The 19,337-nt window shown below is 44.0% G+C and overlaps 1 protein-coding gene across 3 annotated transcripts; it reads right to left on the bottom strand.

Moving 5' to 3' along the window:
* Nucleotides 1-7,265: 7,265 nt before the first annotated feature.
* On the bottom strand, nucleotides 7,266-18,660 carry LOC113964684 (gap junction beta-6 protein). Of its 3 annotated transcripts, none has more exons than XM_027677205.1 (3): nucleotides 18,501-18,660; nucleotides 18,010-18,089; nucleotides 7,266-9,054 (listed from the first exon to the last, which is right to left on the bottom strand). In XM_027677205.1, exon 3 carries the CDS (start codon nucleotides 9,030-9,032, stop codon nucleotides 8,241-8,243), a length of 792 nt encoding a protein of 263 aa, XP_027533006.1. In that variant the 5' UTR covers nucleotides 9,033-9,054; nucleotides 18,010-18,089; nucleotides 18,501-18,660; the 3' UTR covers nucleotides 7,266-8,240. The 3 variants fall into 3 exon arrangements, with proteins under 3 accessions (XP_027533006.1, XP_027533007.1, XP_027533005.1); XM_027677206.1 differs by having other exon boundaries at nucleotides 18,520-18,660; XM_027677204.1 differs by lacking the exons at nucleotides 18,010-18,089; nucleotides 18,501-18,660 and adding an exon at nucleotides 12,034-12,235.
* Nucleotides 18,661-19,337: the final 677 nt, after the last annotated feature.

Genomic DNA, 19,337 nt, shown 5'->3' with positions numbered 1-19,337 from the left:
AGGGACCGGGAGAGGGGGGTGGGGGTGGGGTGGGGTGGTGGTCAAGGGAACTCTCCCGATATCAACCCCACTTGAGTGGGGAAAAACGGGAAATGCCTGAGTGACAAAGTGTGGGCAGCAGTTTAGCAGGTCAGGCTCTCTCACTCCAGGGGAAGCCTCAGCATGACTTTATGTTTTACAATAAGCAGGGGATAAACACAAAAATAAGCTTGGGATCAAGCTTGTCCCTCTTGGCTGTGGGGAGGGAACATTGAGTTTTGCAGCATTCCCCTTTCATCTCTAATTCCTATGAAATAACACACAGTAAGCACAGTTCTAGGTTATCAGCTTCACGTGTCTGTGACAAGTGAAAAAGATTACTCTTATTGATACTACTTTTTTTTTCATTACAGTGAAGAAGAAATAGGAAGGTATCTCTGGCAATCACCTCTGCTTGGTGTGGGCACACCTTCCAGCTCTGTGCCAGAAGGCACATATGTCTTTGGGAACAAACCCATTGTATCTGTGAATCTCATGGATAGCTGAACCTGCCTCCCACCTGCCAGCACAATTGGGTGATATAATTATCTATTTCATTATTAATTTTCATCTTTACATATCTAAATATTTTTGGGTTTTTTCTCTATCATCTCTGGGCACAGGGCAGAGCTGACCAAAGTGCCAGCCCAGGCAGCTCTCATTCCTGAAGCAGTTCAGGCCACTGGAAACCAGAGAGTTGGATGAGGAGTTCAAATTTTACCTTGAAATTAATTTTATTTTCCCCCTACCACAGTGTGACTGCTAAAAGGATCTTTCCCCAATGTGCCTTAATTCTTCTCTGAACTAAACTAATTCTTTCTAATCATCTGATGATTTTGCCTTCTATCAGACTCTCCTGCTGAAAATATCCCTTGAAATATAAATAATTATCAGGGATGCCAAAATAAAACTGAATCTTTAACCCAGAGTTTAAGACATTTGCTGGGAATCCTAATTTTTGCTTCACTTATTCTGCATTAATGCAAACTATTATTTTCATTATTCTTCCCTTTGGCCAAGGAACTGCAGGGTCAGAGCTGGATTTGGCCCCATGCAAACAGCTGTGGTGTGCAAGACAGGAGTGTTCCAGCTAACTGCACAAGCCTTATCTGCACTGGGCAACTTTGCAGGGACTGGTGAATTAGTTAAATTTTTACTAGATAAGAAACCGGAAACTGAGTAACTGTGAGTGTGGCAGTTTTTCAGACAGCCTCTCTTGGATGCTTTTAAACTGTTTTTTATTATCCCCAACTGAACATACACTGTGTGCCTACCTGGGAAATGTTTTGATTAAACCCAAGCCATCATCCCTAATAGCAAGACTAAATTCTCCCTCCTGTGTCACCCACATCTGGCTAAAAGCTGCAAGAGTCGTTCCAGGTTTTACTATTGTGAACTTTACCCCCAGGGACATATAGAGAGTTTTACCTGGGCGAGAGGGTTCACCAGCTGCTTTTCTTTCCAGGCTTTTCATATATCGTAAGTGGCAATAAAGGACAGAAAACAATTCTTTCTTGAGGTCATTGTCATGCTTTATATGATGTCATCACTGTTGCTGTTGCTATTTAATACTTGCCTGAATTTCCCGGATGTCCCGAAGACATCACTGAGATTGGTCTCTGGCCTGAGAAGTGCATTATGTAAAATATAACAAGGGGATGGTGATGTAAGGTACTGGGAGAAATAAGATTAGCCAGGACTCCACTATCATTTTGGTAATACAGAAAGGCTGCATGGTGTTGCTCTGGAGATTTAGGAGCAGAACCAGCTCTGCCCCTGGTTCTGAAGAAAGTAAAATAGCCTGATTCCCATTGACTGGGAGTCCTGTTGGGTCAGGACCCAGCAAGGTGTAAAACCTTCCTGTTTTACTGATCTTGCTGTCCCAAGCTTCTCTGACTTGTGGGCTCAAACACAATTAAACTGCTACCCAACATCCACAACAGCAGATTAAAGAGGCCCTCAGATTCGTTAAGCCAAAATATTTTAGGGAGCCCTCCCCCTCCTCCTCTAAGTAATATAGTCTTTTCTGCAGCGAATCACTGGAAACAGATAAAATGGTTGTGAGAACATGACCACACACATGGGCTCTTCATTCTACACAGCACTGGGGGAGCACTGCTGCCCAGTGGGTGGGCAGTGGATGGGCACAGCATGAACTGGGAATTATTTATCCAATTTGGAGATCTGCTGCCAGGATGTAATAGCTGCTGTGTGAAATGGGACCTGATGTTGCAAAAGGGGTGTGCAGAAAGTGGCTGGGTGATATTGCAGTGTTTTTAAGGAGTTACGCCCTTTCTAAGGGCCTGGCTCAAGCCCACTTGGAATCAACAGGGATTTGCTGAGTGACAGTGGGGAGCTTTGGATCTGGCCCTGAGATGTCTGCAAGCTTGCAGAAAGTGCCAACATGATTTTCACAGCATTGGAGGGTGTGGGGAGGCTGAAGTAGAAATTCTGGCATTGACAGGTGCCGCAGTGGCTCAGGCAGGTGGTAGCCTGGTGGTGACACGATACAGGGAGCGGCACTGTTGTCCATATGCTTCTTGGCAGGGATGAAACAGGGTGCTGACAGGGGCCCTTGCTAGGACTTGATAGCTGAGTCAGGGCTTTGCAAGAACCTCTCCCTGTGTCCTCCTCCCACAGACCCACCTGTCCATTGCTTTGTGTGTCAGACAAAGCATTAGGCTTCGTGTGGAGAAACCCACGCGAGCCATCCAGCTACTGGCCAATTTTTGGCTTTTGTGGAAGTTGAAAAGGAGACCATTCACCTTTACATGGCCAAGCTGAGAAATACAAGCCTGACAATACAGGCCTGTGCAGGGAAATGGCTGTACACAGTGCCTTTGGCAGGGGAAAGATTGCTACACCAGCTGTGCACTCGCTGCAGTCAGACACAAGGTCTCTGTGTGGAAGTTCACTGAGGTGAGGATGGTCTCTGCCCAAGGGCCCACCTGAGGGGACAGCAGTGGCCAATATGGTGTAGGATCTCAGCTCTAACAGTCCCTCTGGATTCAGAGGCCATGCTCCCTGACAGCACGGCTGTGCTAAGGCACATGGAGGTCAGGGAGGTGATTTGAAACAGCCAGCAGGGCTTCACCAAGGGCAAGCCCTGCCTAATCAACCTAGTAGCTTTCTATGATGGAGTGACTACATCAGTGGACAAAGGAAAGGCTAAAGGTGTCATTTATCTGGACTTCTTTAAGGCCTTTGGCACAGTCCATTCACAGCATTCTTCTCTCTGAATTGGAGAGATAATGAATTTAATGGGTAGATTGTTCGGTGGATGAGGAATTGGCTGGCTGGTCATATCCAAAGGTCAACAGCTGAATGTCCTGAGGGAGATTGGTGAAAAGTAGTGTCCCTCAGCAGTCTGTATTGGGACTAGACTGTTTAATATCTTCATCAGCGAAATAGTGGGACCCAAGTGCACCCTTAGCAAGTTTGCAGATGACACTAAGCTGAGTGGCATGGTTGACACACCCGAGGGACCTGGACGAGCTCAAGAAGTGGGCCCATGGGAACCTCATGAGGTTCTACAAGGCCAAGTGCAAGGTCCTGCACCTGGGTTGGGGTAACCCTCAGTATCAATATTGGCTGCAGGATGAAGGGATTGAGAGCAGCCCTGCCAAGAAGGACTTAGGGGTGCTGGTAAATCAGAGGCTGGACACGAACCGGCAATGTGTCCTTGCAGCCTGGAAAACCAATTGTATGCTGGGCTCCATCAAAAGCAGTGTGGCCAGCAGGTCGAGGGAGATTATTCTGCCCTTCTACTCTGCCCTTATGAGATGACCCTGGAGTGCTGTGTCCAGCTCTGGAGTCTTCAGTACAGGAAAGTTGTGGACCTGTTGGAGTGGGTCCAGTAGAGGGCCACAAAAATGATCAGAGGGCTGGAAGGCATCTTCTAGGATGACAGGTTGAGAGAATTAAGGTTGTTCAGCCTGGAGAAGGCTCCAAGGAGACCTTATTGCAGCCTTTCAGTATTTAAAAGAGGCTTATAAGAAAGATGGTGAGAAACTTTTTAGCAGGGCCCCTGTTGCAATAGGACAAGGGCTATTGGTTTTAAAATAAAGGAATGTAGATTCAGACTAGATATTAGGATGACATTTTTTACAAGTTATGGTGAAACACTGGAACAGGTTGCCCAGAGAGGTGATAGATGCCCAATGGCTGGAAGGATTCAGGGTCAGGTTGGATGTGATTCTGAACAACCTGATGTAGTTGAAGATGCCCCTGCTTATTGCAAAGATGTTGGACTAGATGACCTTTAAAGGTCCCTTCCAACCCAAACTATTCTATGATTCTATGAAATAGATTTATTTCAGAAGCATTGTAATACAACCTTGGTTCAGTAAAGGGAATACAGGTAACAGTGGCAATAGAAAAACATACCAGGCAATTGGGAGAAGAGGTCTCCCTTCTGTTGGCTGTGGCAGTGCTTCCCAGCATGCCACTGTAGGGCAAGGGTAGGTGAGGCACTGGGCTGGCACTGCACACACTAGCAGAGTTTCTGCTCAGCCAAGGGGCTGGGGGAGCCAAACTGAATCTGACCTGCCAGCAGAGAGCTCACAGCTGCAGTACGTGGGGTAGGGTAGGCAGCCTAACTATGCGAAAGGAGGAGAGCAGGTTCAAACCATCCCACAACTGCTCTCATTTGCTTTTAGTGCTTTGGCATGCAGGGTTGCTGGCAAGGGCCTAGGTCAATGGAAAAACAAAGTCAAAGTTGCAATGGGGCTGGCCTGAGAATAAGAGTGAAGGATGGAGGAGGGCATGCAGTGGGGCTGGAGTCAAGGGCTGCAATGTATAACAGCAATAGAGTCCAGCAGACACTGCTGCTGCACCTGTAGGTGGTCAGGGCTCCTGCCTATTTGAAAGGAAAGCAAGATAAGAGGGTGGGAGGGGATGCAGAGAATTTGCAAGAGAGCTTTTCCAGAGGCTCTGATTAATTGTTTGGCACCACAACAAATTTAAGCAATCTTCGCCTCAGGCATAACAAAGGAGAAATCACAGGGTGGGGAGCTGCAGCAGGGATGGGCAGAGACAATTAAGCCAGCTGCCATCAGGGAAAACTGGCCGAACTACCATAGGATGATGGTGGTGCCAGTACAGTACAAACTGCCGGGTCACCAGTGGGTCAGAGATTTGGGAGAATGGGGACACCCTCTCCTCGGGGCCATAGCTGCAGTTCAGGAGCAAGGGCAGGTGCAGAGGTATAGGAGCAGTTCCGAGCAGCCCCAGCCAGCTTGGGAAGACACAGGAAGTTGGAAACCAAGAAAAGCAGCTTGGCTTTTCCCTGCAGAAAGGGTTAAGTACCACCCTGCTAAACGCAGCTGCCTCCCCTGCCCAGGCCACAAAGTGTAGCAGGCAGTAGGAAGTTGACTTGGAGAAACAAGTAACTAAAGCTGCCATTTCATCAGAATGCCATCTACTAGGAATAAAGAGGGCACTGATAGTGTCAGGGACTTCTCCTTGGCAGCAAACAGAAGTCAGGGGATATTTCAGATAAAGAAGAGTGTCCATAATTAGGATTGCACACCGTGTGAGAAGAAATATTCCAGCCAAGCACATCAATCACAACTGGTCTTCCCTGCTGAGCCAATCAATGACTTAGCACGAGTGAAGCCTTGGAGCAGCTCTGGCTTTTTAATTTACAGCTGCCCTTGGCGTAAATTGGACAGAGATTGGCACATTTGTTCCCAACCTATCTGGCTGCCAGGACACAGCAGCAACAGGGCAGTGTTGCCAGACTGCACCTTACCCGGTCCTGCTACCACGCAGGAATCATTAAACCAACCTAAACTCATTTACGGCATGGCCACACACATAGTTGTGCTGGCCTACAAAGGATGACCATTTCTTCATTGAAACTTTGCCTATTTATCCAGGATGAAAAGAAGAGACACAGAACTGATGTTCTAGAAAAAGCTAACTGCTGGAATGAAACCCAATGTTTGAAAACTTGTAAGCAGGAAAAACCCCCACCATACAGAGAGCTGCTTTCATATCCCCATTTGGGGTTTTGCAGGTTTTAGCATAGACCAAGAAAAAGTCACCCCTTCTCCCATTTGAGGAAAACATATCTCCGTTAAGGTGGTTTGCAGGTTTACTGGCAATCAGCATGGGGCTATTTCAATTTAATCACTAGAAGTGGTGAGACATGATCAAGCATAATTATTAATTGACCTCCATTCATACTCAGTATATGGTATGTGATTCACAGCACATCCTGGATGAAAGCCCATAGCTCAAGTCTCAAGTTGTTCCATGAAACACAGTTCTGGAACAGAAGTAGCTGTGTCTCCATACTCTGAAACCACCATGACACTTGTGCCCCTGGGGCAGACTGGAGGTGGATCCAGTGAGTTACAGCCTGAGCATCCACCTTCCTGACCCTAAGGGAGCAGCTTCATAAGTCTGTAGAGAGAACAATACACACTAATACACAGTTTTGTGTATACTTTTTCCTCAAGCTTGCTGGTGGACACATTCAGAAGACCAGCAGCAATTTCTTTTCACAACAGCGATTAAAAAGGAAAATGTGCTGTGAAGGCAGGAAAGATCAGGAGTTTGCCAGCAGAAGAGAATAGATAAATGACAGGGCTCAGTTCAGGCCCTCATACAGGGACAGAGCTGACTCTAGGTATTTTCTCCCTCCTATTGCTTGCACCTGCTCCCTGTTAGGATTTCACTACTCAGATAAACCAGCCAAGCCACCCAAACCCACTTACAGCAGGGACACACACAGAACTGTGCCAGCACCTGTAAGAAGTGTCATACAACAGCATGAGGAAAACGGCACTGAGTGCAATCTCTGTCCTAAGGATACCTGTTCTTTCTTATGCCCCTTGGAAGAGTAGTTCCATTATACAAAAACAATGAGGCTAATCCATTTGTACTAGTGTAGGGAAAAAAGAAAAGTAATTCTATCAAGGTCAGTGGTGAGAAGTGACCCAAAACAGGAAACACACAAAACGATATAGCTACAGTCTTGCACTGCATGCACCTCTTCCACCCTCAGGTTCCCCTGCATGCAACAGTGTACCCCTCCCACAAACACATACTGCCGTGCACTCAAGAGTTACCAGTGTATCTCCACTGGAGTATGGACAACAGAGTTAGGGCATCAATGCTCTGGATGGGAATGAGGGGTGTGCAGGGGCTATGTGCACTTTGGATGTAGAGTCCCTACTTGAAAAAGTTTCATAAGTTCAAGATCTCACTAGCATTCACATATAGACTCTCACTTCACTGAGAAAGGTTAAAGCGTTTGCCTTTTATTCAGACGACTTGCTCCATTTCCAGTAATACTTTCCCATGTCCTTTAAACCAGATAGCCTCTAGTCTCAGAACAGCATCATCAGTCTAGTACAAAAAAAGCAGAACAAATCAAAAGCAAAAAAGTTCCATGATGTGATACAGCATAAAGAAACACATACAGCTAATACATTAGAGAAATAAACATCTACATTAAGTTGTGTAAGTTGCTATAAAACTGGCAGTATGCAATTAAAAGATTGGCAAGATTACCAGGTCTGCTAGATGTTTAAAGCAAGTCTACATAGGCTGTATCTATATTCTCATGCTGACTTTAGGCATGACTTTGCACTCAGGATCTAGCTACCTTTCATACAACCTCCTCTACAGCCATCAGTGTGTATGCAAGCATCTTGAACTACCTGGCCAGACTCAAGCAGCACTTGCAAAGCTGTAAAGATGTATCCTATTGCTGTCTCCTCTGCATGAATATGGTGTTACAGGGTTCATCTGCATATGCCTGGTTAAGAAACAAAACACAATCAGTTGCATACTATAATACCTTAAGTAACATGGAATCTTAGATTTTAGAAAAATATTTTAATTGTCAGTTCACAAGTAAAAACTATCACTATTACAAAACATCTTTTAATACCTAGCTTGGAACGAATTTTGTTCTTATTGCTGTTGCATTTAGTTTTCAGGAGCTGTGTCAGCATGAAGGTAAGTGGTGGGCTTCCCACTTGTCAGTCAGCTTGTAAGGGTACTCATAGGAAAGTGTACTTTCCTATTTAATCCTCACAAAATTTTCACATGTTTAGGCTTCCCTGACTTTTTCCAGACATGTACATACTTTACATATGACACTACACATCAAAGTCTCACCCAATTGTGTTTTATGTAACAAATTTCATTTGCAGCCTCTAAATAAAACATTCACTCCAAAAAGAGTGAGCATCAGCACTGACACCACCTTAGCTACTTGAAAACCCTATAACTGTGTTCTGACAGCTATCAGATATCAACTCATTCATTTCATTTTGTTTGGTTTCTTCCTTATTCTCATGGTTGGGTTGCTGTTTTGAATTTCCAGCTTTTTTAGACCTTCTGAGGAAAAACTTTGTCAGTAAATAACATAATTCAGCCACATTTAACAGAATGCAAATGCTGGACACAGCAATCATGAAAATAGTAAACACTGTCTTTTCAGTAGGTCGAGAGACAAAGCAGTCTACCGTGTTGGGGCAGGGCCAAGCACTACACTTCATCAAGCGAGGCATTCGGAACCCATCATACATGAAATAAAATGCATACATGAAGACAGCTTCAAAGATCAGTCTGAAAAAGATGCTGCTGGTGTACGTCCACCACAACGAGCCCTCAATATGAAACCTCTGTCTTCGGATTTCTTCAATGTCCTTGTATTCGCATTTCTGGTCTCCCTTTCTGAACTGCCTTTTCTTCTCATGCCTCCTGTAGGCCACGTGCATGGCCACCAGCAGTGCGGGTGTGGAGACAAAGATCAGCTGCAGGGCCCAGAGTCTGATGTGAGAGATGGGGAAAAAGTGGTCATAGCACACATTTCTACAGCCAGGCTGAAGTGTGTTGCAGACAAAGTCATCTTGTTCATCTCCCCAGACTCTCTCTGCAGCCACAACCAGGATCATGATACGGAAGATGAACAGGACTGTGAGCCATATCTTCCCGATACTGGTGGAATGCTTATTTACACCTCCCAAAATGGTGTGCAGAGCTCCCCAATCCATTGTCTTGTTTCAATCCTCTGACCTAAGACAAGACAAATAAACAAAACTAAGATTAATCAAGACAGGAAACAAATACCATCAAGCATGTAGTTTAAAATAAAGGCAATATCATAATTGTACCATACCCATGTGGTAACATTTTGACGCAGTGGGCTTACCTACAACTAGTCATAAATAATAATCTAATCACATATCAGCAGGTAATAATTCATTACTTGATTATACACATGGCACCACATTCATTTGACTTCTAGGTGTATTAGCCAATGCCACATTAAGTAGGAAAAGCAGATGGGAACCTGATGAACACAGCCTTAAATCAAAAGATACAACTTCTAGCAGCTGGATAACAGTTACAAAATAATAGAAGATATCAGCCAGAAGTAAGGTAGATGTTACGTTAAAAAGTAACGTGTTAGACAGATATAATTCCCACATAAATCAAGGCAGATTGGTCTATCCTTAGCTTTAGAGCGTGAATAATGTTCAGATGAGTACATTCCAGCAATAAAGACAGTTCTTGAGTAACTCCTGCTGATGCTCTGCACCTTCCATGAGGTCTAGATAACCTGCATTCATCAATTTAAAAAATGTGACTGTATTCTTAGTTGAAGCAAATTCCACAATAGCTTGAGGCCATGAAGGTAAAGTCTTGGTCATTATCCATCTTGAGTTAGATGTTTAAAATCAATGCTTAAAGATTCATAAAAAATTGCTTTCTCTCCACCAACTACAAAAAGTTTATAGGGTAACTAGACAAAGACTTCTTCATTGTCAATGCCTGTCAGGTTATTTTCTCCCCCCGCTCCCTCGTAACACAGGCTGCATTTCTCCTAGATTATCAAAGACATTTCAGAGGCTGGCAGAGTACTAAAATCAACATTTGAAGAGTTCAGACAGGCCAGCAGTAGCTCAGAGACTTTTCAACAGAAGCATATAGATTCCAGTGGGTGAGTTTCAAAGTACTATGACTGTAATTCAGAGCGAGCATTCAGAGGCATTTCATTTCAGCCCACCTCCCCTCCCTCCGCTTCAGATGGATTTACAGAAAGTTAGTTTGCAAGTACTCTGTATTCAAGAATCAGCCAGGACCCTCCAGGAGTGCTCACAGATCTCTTGGCTCTGAAATTCCTCATGAAGGTTTTTATTTCACAGCTTCATTACTTTGTTTGCATCTCAGAGACCATATTTCTTTGGCATTTACAGGACAAGTCACAAATAAGCAAAATCACCTTTTCAAAGTTTCTAGAACAGAGCAGCTACTGGCACAAAGGCCATCATATCTATCACAAGATGATCGCATTGCATGAGGAAGAAAATTACGACATTTCTTGCAGTTGTCTTCCATGCCACACTCCCTTCTGAGTAATGTCAAAAGCCTTTCTGGTTTACAGTGAGTTTATATATAATCAGTAGGTCACGTACAATTATACAGAGCATCAGTCAAAGTACACAACAGCTCAGAGAAAATTAGGGCACTTAATTGTTACATTACGTAATGCAACAGTATCTTTTCCTTGAGTTACTGGAATAAAAGTGTGATCTCCCTTCACAAGTTCCATAAACTACATTTTCCTCAGATCCTGCTGGTTGACTGTGTGGTGTTATACTGCAGGAGCTAAAAACCAAGGGGGAGACCCAAGATTTTCTTCAGATCAGAGAGAACTTTTCCTGAGTCTCCTTCAGGATGCAGAATCTATGTCGGCTATTTCCTCTGTACCTGTCTGAAAACAGTCCTCGAAAGAGACTTACCTTCCTTTCCTGCTAGGTTATTTTTCTAAGAAGAAAGATTATTTTTCATTAGCATACAGATAGAGAGAAAAAGTCTCTGTAGGTTAACAACCCTCTGAGGGCACAGGAAAGACCCTTAATACCAGATACTTACAAAACATAGTGGCTAGATATTCTAGTATTTATTTCCACCCCTTTTTCTGTTATCTGACTGATGAAAAATCAGACCAAACTTCCTTTCAAAATTTGCCTTGGCAATCATTGTATTGTTAAACAGAGGAATAGTTACAACTTTATTAGTGTTCTCTGCTACCATTACACACATATGGCAATTACAGTACTTATAAAATGACACTACAACTATGTATTATAAGTAGAAATACTTATGCACATTTGAAAATAAATCTTGTAGAACACTGGCACCATGCAAACTGTGGAATTAAACACATCATTCACCCATCCTCTAATTCCATCGGAGTCCTTATATTTCTTCTCAGTTGTTCTATATTCTTCTCCCTGCCTGTCAACCACCTTCTTACAGTGTGAAAAGGCTGAGAAGAGGAACCTGTGTATTTCCTCCTCATAAGCCCTGTTTCTCAGCTTCACCTCTCACCGCACATCCAATACTGCTCCCCTTTTGTTACAACTTCACATGGATTTGTTTCCTCCTTCCTGTCTCCCTGTGCAGAAGGGGGTTCAAAATACGAGTGCCCCAGCGTGTAGTTAGTTAGCTCAAGAAACTTCCCTATCCCTGTTTGCTCCCAAGGTCACACTGCAGTTCATCTCCTGTGACTCTGTGAAGGTGCATTATAAACCAGGTGACTTGAGTTCAGAAGTTATTCCCAGGACTAATACATTTTGGTTGTTTTTTTAAATCTGATCCATTTCACTAACCTGCTCTACAGTACAGACCCACAGAGCATCTGAAAAGGACAACTTTGTTAAAAAAACAGGCTGCAAATTGTAACACAGAATGAGCGGTCAGTGGGGAAGAGGGGTTGGCAAAGCTTTAGTGCTGAGGACAATACACACTTTTCATCTGACTTGCTCCATCTCCTTTGAGAGTACATTGTGCTTACTAAGCCAAAACACTGTGCTTCAATTCTAGCAAAGGCATGTCTGCGTCTGTACCAATGAAGAGAAAGCCACCACACTTTGAAAAAACAGCCTTTTGCCCTGAGTCTCCTAGTGAGATTTCCTCTCCCTTCCAAAGAAAGCCTTTGTCTTTCACCTCTGCCCAAACATTCACCCCTTCACCCTTCCCACGCACCTTTTCAAATCTTCCAGCTATCTCTTCAGCTCCTCCTGCCACCATCCACTATTCTTCCTGCTGCTTGCCGAGCTAGTCACCAACCTTTGCCCCTGCTTCCTCATGGCCTCTCAGGCTTGTTTTGACACTGGTGGAGAGTCATATGACTTCTGGAACACTCCAGAGTGCTACAGGCACTGATCAGATACCAGTGAAGTCTCACTATCTGCTCCCTGAAGGGTGGCACAATTATAAATGTAGGGCTGTATTCAGGCAGCCTGAATTCCAACCAACAGTGTTTCCTACCAGCTGGCTTTAAACAGTTCTCCTCAATGCAACTTAGAGGATTCCAATGAAAGTAATTCAGAGACTGCCAAAGTGTCCACCTCTCTCCAATAAAAAGACAGTGATCCAAGCAGAATTTAAGTTAACCAAGTATGGCCCTCCAAACTATTAACCCATCAGTGCAGATCACTCCAGCTAAACATCCCATTTGGACTATCTGTACTGATGTAATGGCTCATTTACTCCTAACTAACTCAAAAGCTAGGACGTGGATCATAGGTTATCTTTCTTCCAGGTACTTGTTTTATTTTTTACTAGCAAGTAAAGTGTTAACTGCCTTGCTGACCAAAGGAGAAGAAAGCAGGAAAATCATATCCCTTTAATGGGTTGATAACTCTTATTTTTATAGAGTCAGTCCAGATAATATTTCTATGGGAGCAAATCCTGCCAAATGCCTACAGAAATAACAGTATGCAGACAGTCAAGGACTTACCCAGTTTGGACGCACAGTACAGTACAAGAATATATTTAAGATATGAAAGCTTAGGTGAATTTTCAGGGAGAAAATGTAAAGTAGGAATGAGGATAGGGATTGGTTAAAAAGGAAGAAGCTGGGAAAACAGGAGATAGTTGAACTTAGTGAGGTTGAGTAATTAAGCATTTAGAATCCTTTCTAACATGAGAGTATATTAAGTGTTAAATTTTCCTTCAAAAAAATTGCAACTGGGCATGAAAATAAAGCCTTTCCAAGCCTCAGCACAGATCTTTGTTCCACTACCAGCGGCACCTTCTGTTCCATTTCAACAACTAGAGGACCACAGAAGTATATGGCTATTACAGTAGGAGTTAAAAACACGCAAAGAAGATCACCACGCTCCACTGAAAAGTTAAGTTACACAGGAAATGGTTCTATACAATCACACAACAGAGCCACATAAGTAGGTGTTTCGTTTAGGGGTTTTTTTGTTGTTGGTTTGGGGTTTTTTCCACTAGTAAGCTAGGCAGCAGCAAGAGAAGCTTAACTATTTCTGTAGTTCTACAGCTTCTGGGCAGTATTTTGAGCTGTGTGCTGCCATGGCTAGACTGCCTTCTACTTTAAAGCTAGCTCCTGTAAGCCTACATTAAACCACAATCACAACAAGCTGAATACACCCAGTGAAAATCCCTGCAACTCACAAAACAGAGGACAATTATCACTGAGCTCCCATGTTTATGAGTACAGCTAGCTTGTTAACAGACACTTCCCGCCCCCCTCCTCCCCCGTTAAAGATTGTTATACTAGGAAATCAGTAGTCAGTGGCTAAATCCACAACTATAATACAGGGAAAGTAAAAAAACCAACACAAGATACATCTCTTTCACATACACATATGGTGCTGACTGCTATAGGATATTATCAAGCAAAAAAAATTGTAATTAGCAACTATTACAATATTTGGTTATGCTATAGGAATATCCAGGAGTCCCATTAAAGAAGAGGTCTGCAGAATCCTTATGCATAAATTCAGAGCACTATTATACTCTTCTCCCCACAGCTACAATTTGGATACCGATTTACTTACTTTACTGGATTTACACAGAAACTTAGAGGGTGTTCAGCATGACTCCCACTTCTATCAGAATTTTAGTGTAGAGTGTACCAGGAGTTATCAGTTTGGCGTGACATTCCACCCCTTACAGCAGCCCCTCCAGATGCTGATACAAGATCAGCAATCTGCCAAATCAAAAGTCACTTTATCCCATGTGGGAATGTGTTAACCAAGATAGTCTTTAAGCAAAAAAGCACTGGTCTCAAGTGCCACTTCCCAGCCCCCAAGCTGGGGACAAAGATAACTCAGATGCCTAAGAGTGGCAGTTCTAATGCAGAATTTTTGCCATAGAAAACCTTTAGAATATCTAAACTATCAGAGACAAAATCATTACCAAAATTATTTTATGATCCAATTTGAAACAAGAAGTATTGCTGTATGCTGAGGTCCAGCATGCATTCAAAAATGCTTCTGAGACAGTGTTTCCTTCAGGTCTTGATCTCAACAGCCACACTGTGAGCACTGACTCATACAGGGGCTAATAACCAGCATGAAGGTGTCCTAGAGCTGTATATGCTGTTTCATTACCCAGATTTGAAGAACATTCAAATCTGGATTTCATCAGTTCTGCATCAGCATACCTCCACCCGCCAACCTGGCATCTAGTTTACAGCAAGTACTTAAATGTTAGGGTGTAGATTTTGTTATTCTGATTACTGAGTTAGTTTTGGTGCTATACCAGAAGAGCAGCAGCACTGCCAAGACCAAAGCAAGGAAGCTTCTAATAAATACAGATTAACATCTTCCAAAGGCGGCATCTTTTTGTTTCATCAAGAAAGGCTGGTACACAGGCTACAGCAGCTACTTGCTAACTTGCTCAGACTTCCTAACTAATCTGTCAGTCTGCCCCATGCCTCAGTTTCCCAGACATTAAACGAGCAATAACAACCTCACCATCTCACAGGGCTGTTCTGAAATGCTCCACTACAATTACAAGCTTCACAGGCTCAGTGGACCAAGAGAAAAGCTGGAAGCACAGAGCTTGAATTCAATCATCCAGGATACTTCTGATACCTGAAAAAGAATACAGCTCCCTGCATTGCTATAGCTTTAATGCAGAGTTCAAAATGCAGGAAGATGAAGCTTTGAACTTTGACTTTGGCAACCAAAATCCTTTAATAGGCAGCTTGCAGTTATTCTAATTTTACAGCAGTGTATATAAAAACTTCAAGGAGCATGCAGCTGGAAGGCTCTGAAATATCAACAACTTTACTTCTTTCCTAAAAAGCTGAATAAAGATCAAAAGAGAAGTCTAACAATCACAAAAGCCTGTGCAATTCTCTCTAGTAGCTCTTAAACTTTGTTCTGAACACCTATCTCCAGATCAGAGTGGAAACTGGAGAGCAGAAGAGCTGTGACAGAGGGGTTATAGTATATCTGATTTGACACAAGAACAGGCAAAGACTAATCAGGAACAGGAAACCTGACAGTTGCGGGCTTGAACACTGCAAGCATTGTTCTGTCATTCTACTCAAGTTTATGGAAACAGGAGGCATTCTTTGCCCTAATTAAATTCAGTGTGAAACCCAGAGAAATCCAACAAACTAGGACCCAATATGTATGTAGTTAAATGTTATAAAAAAAATTACGTTAGTTAAATATCAACAGCATTAAGGGTTGAGTTCTACCCACAATAACCCCCTGATGACTATCCCATGTTCATGCCCTCACATAAGTTTTAAGTCATTTTCCAAGAACGCTGGGAAATATCCATAGCTATTTCAATAGCCTGCAACTGTAACTGGAGGATTACCATCTTCCAGAACGTCCCTGCACAACATTCATTCCATTCGTACAAAACAGGAAATTAGAAGTGTCAATCTCACTTGAAGGCATAACAAGACAGCACAAGTCCTATTAGAATTTAGCCCATCTCAGCCATTTTCCCCTGTAAATCTTTCCTTCAAAATGTGCTTAAAGCTTTTTGCTTTGGACAAAAACCAAATTCCCGTGGATTGTGTCTTCACTGATACAAGTGTCCTATTTCCCATATTTTAAAGAAAGTTTTAGGGATACTGTGCCCTGCTCCCAGTCACCAAAATAACTTTTTAGTTATGACACTTATGTTGCTTTTTATTTTTTTTTTAAAGCCTGTTACTTAATTCCTATTTCCTTTCCCCTACACCTAGGCAAAGGTCTACATCCCCTCTACAAATCTGCCCACTCCTGCTTCAAATGTAACATTTCCTATAAAATTGGCAAGCCACTATCTTCTTTCACACACGCAGAGAACTTGCACCCTTTCAGGAACACTAATTGAATTGATAAACATTAAGATTTTATACTGCAGTGCAGCTTCTCCTTGAGCATGTATTTTGTTATTTCATTCATCAAAAGACAAAAAACAACTTTTTCCTTTTTAAAAGTCTATTACAGGAAGAAACGCTGGTAGGAGATAAGGAATAAAATTAGTTTTCAACATTCTTTTATCAACTATTAGGAGATGTGCTTCTCTTTTTCCACATTCCTTCTGTTTTGAGAGCATGTTATCTTGCCTCATATATCATCACTTCAAGTTTTTCCTTACACAAACTGGTGTTTAGCCAGGCAAGAGTCACAGTTCTCCTTTCAGATAACTCATCAGTCATCATTAAGTAACAATTAAAAGCAGTGAGGAACAGAAGAAAAAACATCAAAATTAGATTCAACCCATGTTCCTGTTTCATACAGTCTCTGTACCACTGCTTTCATTGGAACTGTTCACAAGAATCACCTTGTAAGTGCACCCTCTTTACTCACAGGCAGCAGCTGAGTTTATGCAATGACTGTTACGAAGAACTTGTATATGTATCTCAGAGTGCTGCTATTTGTCCAACTACTGAGATAGTCTGCTCTACCTTTTTCCCTTGTACAGTTACTTCTTTGCACAAAATAAATGAGGCCACCAAAATAATCTACCTGGATTGTGCATCAAGGGATGCAAAACAGCAACACTGTCAGAGGCCTGAGAGGCCCCAGCTTCAGCATAGAGAGTCTGTCCCTGTCAGGACAGAATCAATTTCTCCAGAGAAATATTTTAATTCATGGGGTTTTATTGTTCCATTTTTAAGCTCTGCAATACCTAGTCCTACCGATTACGAGACTGACAGCTCTGGGGACTGTCTGAAGTCTCCCAGAAACCCTGACACACGAAGTAGAGATGTAACCTCATGGCTCTGCAAAACATGTTGGAAAGCCCATCTGGAAAACTACATTGCAATGCCTAGTTGACACATGGAGGTACCTCCATTTTCCAGGCTGAGGTTTGTTCCACCACTGCCTTGTTCTCCAAGCTACATCTAACACAATCACATCCTTCTGCCTACTGCCTTTTCTCTGGGGCTCTTCAAGGTCTGTAGCTGGGAAGCAGGGTTTTCAGGCTGAACAGTGGAGGCCAAGAGATATTGGAAATTACATAATTCCTTTAACAAAATCAAGGATAAAAATGTATTTTATTCTCCTCTTGACTCAATGTACACATGCACATTGTGGTAATCCCTAAGAGAATCTGGGCCCAAACCTTCATATCATTTCATACAGGTCACAGCCAATAAAATGCCATAAGTGATCAAAGTCATAAAAACTGGGTTTAAAGGAGCATTCTTAAGAGTAAAGGCCACTTCCTTCTTCCAACCCTGTGCCTGTTCTCTTAAGAATATTTTCAGGCTACATGGTGAAAACTAATGAAGTACAAGACAAGAAAACAATTTCCTCTATTTGGGCGGGGGTGGGGGTGGTGTTAATAAAAAGAAAAAAAAATAGTTTCTTCAACACAAGGGATTCTGAAAGTAATACCCAATCTAGGAAAGCCAAATGAAAAGAAAAACAGTCATGCCCAGCATGCATAGGAACACAGCCACCAGCTACTGCCACGAGCTAGGCAAGCACACATGCCCTTACTCCAGCATATCCCCTGCATTTACTTAAGGGCTTGAGTCCTCGTTCTTTGTGCGATCTTATCCAACCCTGATACTCAGAAATACATTTATTTCTGACTCACACCTCTCATTTCCTATTCCCCCTGTAATTCTGAGGAATGTTTCCAGTGTGTGATCAGACACTCACAGGACCTGTCAGTTTTACTGATGCAAGCTGTTTACCTTTCCGCAGCTCTCTTAACATCTGTAGGCGTGTCGCAAATTACCTGTAATTGCAGGAGCCTTGATTTTGCTTGGTGTTTTAGCTGGTCGTACGTACTTCACATAACGTGCTTACAGAGAGCAGCTGGGAGGCGAATAAAAGACATCGTTAGAATTTAAGCGCGTAATTAACAGAGACATGAGCATTCCCAATTAAAAGTGGTCGCGGGGTTCAAGCACTGCCCGTGACGCTTAAGCTTGGGAAGAGAACCCGACAACCCCTATGCCAAGGGAGGGTAAATCCTGTCAGGGACGGAGGGGGGGCGCACACACGGCGCCTCCGCGCCGGCCTCCGCTCCCTCTCCACGGTGGGCAGCGCCACCACAGCTCCCAGCTCCGCTCCACCGGTGCCGGCCCCGCTCTGGAGCGCAACAAGTGTGGCGGCAGCTGTACGGAAGGAACCTGTACGGGGACACCTGCCTCGCCGCGCCCCCCGCCCCTTCCGCCGGCGGCGGCTGTGGCACGGCCCGTCTCTCCCGCCCGCCGCGCCCCTCACCTGCCCCGGCGGTACCCACGGCTGCGGGGAGCGATCCGCCCCACCCGGGGCACCTGGCACCGCAGGCAAGCAGGCGGGCGAGCTGTGGGGCTCAGCGTGCCTCTGTCGGCGCCTGCGGAGCGGCCAGTCTAACTCTCGCCGCCCTGGAGCTTTAAGGTCCCTCCCTGTTCACCTGCCGCCGCTTTTAACCCGCCCCTCGCCCGCCTCCGCTCGCGCCCTGCTCCTCCGGTCGCCCGCCCGCGGAGGCGGCGGTGGGGAACCCGGGACGGGGCGGGGCCAGGCCGGGCCGGGCGTCCTTCCACACCGCTGTGCCCCGGGAAGGGGCTTCTACGGCGAGCGGGGTTTTGAGTGTGAGGAGGAAACAGCCAAAATAAAGGGTGGGAGGGCTTGTGTCCGCCCCGGGGCGAACACCCCCGATCGCTTCCCGCCGCCCAGGGGCTGGTTTGGGCTTGCAGGGGGAGAGCTTGTAGGGAGATCAAGGTAAGAGCAGATATGTGGGTTTTTTCAGAGGAAGTGCATATCAATTTAAGATAGCAGTTTCGTGTTTCCATCATGACAAATTCAGAAGGGCCTTGGGACAGAAAAAAAAGCAGGTCTTTTCTCCTGGAAATCATTAAAGAACTGCTGGCCAAACACAGAAGGACGAGCCAGTCGTTTCTGGCTTTTTGAGGTTTGTTTTCAAGTACGATTGAAATGCTACAGCAATGCCCTGCAGACTCGCAAGCTTTCACGGAGCTGCGGATATTTGTCAGTGCAAAGACCTATTTTGGAAAGTTTTCTGTTTCTAAGGAATACAGTTGCTGAGGAAACAATTTATCTTAGGTTCAAAAATCCCTG

Source organism: Neopelma chrysocephalum, unplaced genomic scaffold (assembly GCF_003984885.1).
Source record: "Neopelma chrysocephalum unplaced genomic scaffold, ASM398488v2 Primary Assembly neopelma1_43, whole genome shotgun sequence".
In the NCBI taxonomy this organism is placed as follows: Eukaryota; Metazoa; Chordata; class Aves; order Passeriformes; family Pipridae; genus Neopelma; species Neopelma chrysocephalum.
This window is presented reverse-complemented; position numbering and strand designations above follow the sequence as displayed.

What these genes read in the sequence shown, in the direction of transcription:
- LOC113964684 (XM_027677205.1), bottom strand. Translation starts at nt 9,032, where the DNA reads ATGGATTGGGGAGCTCTGCACACCATTTTGGGAGGTGTAAATAAGCAT.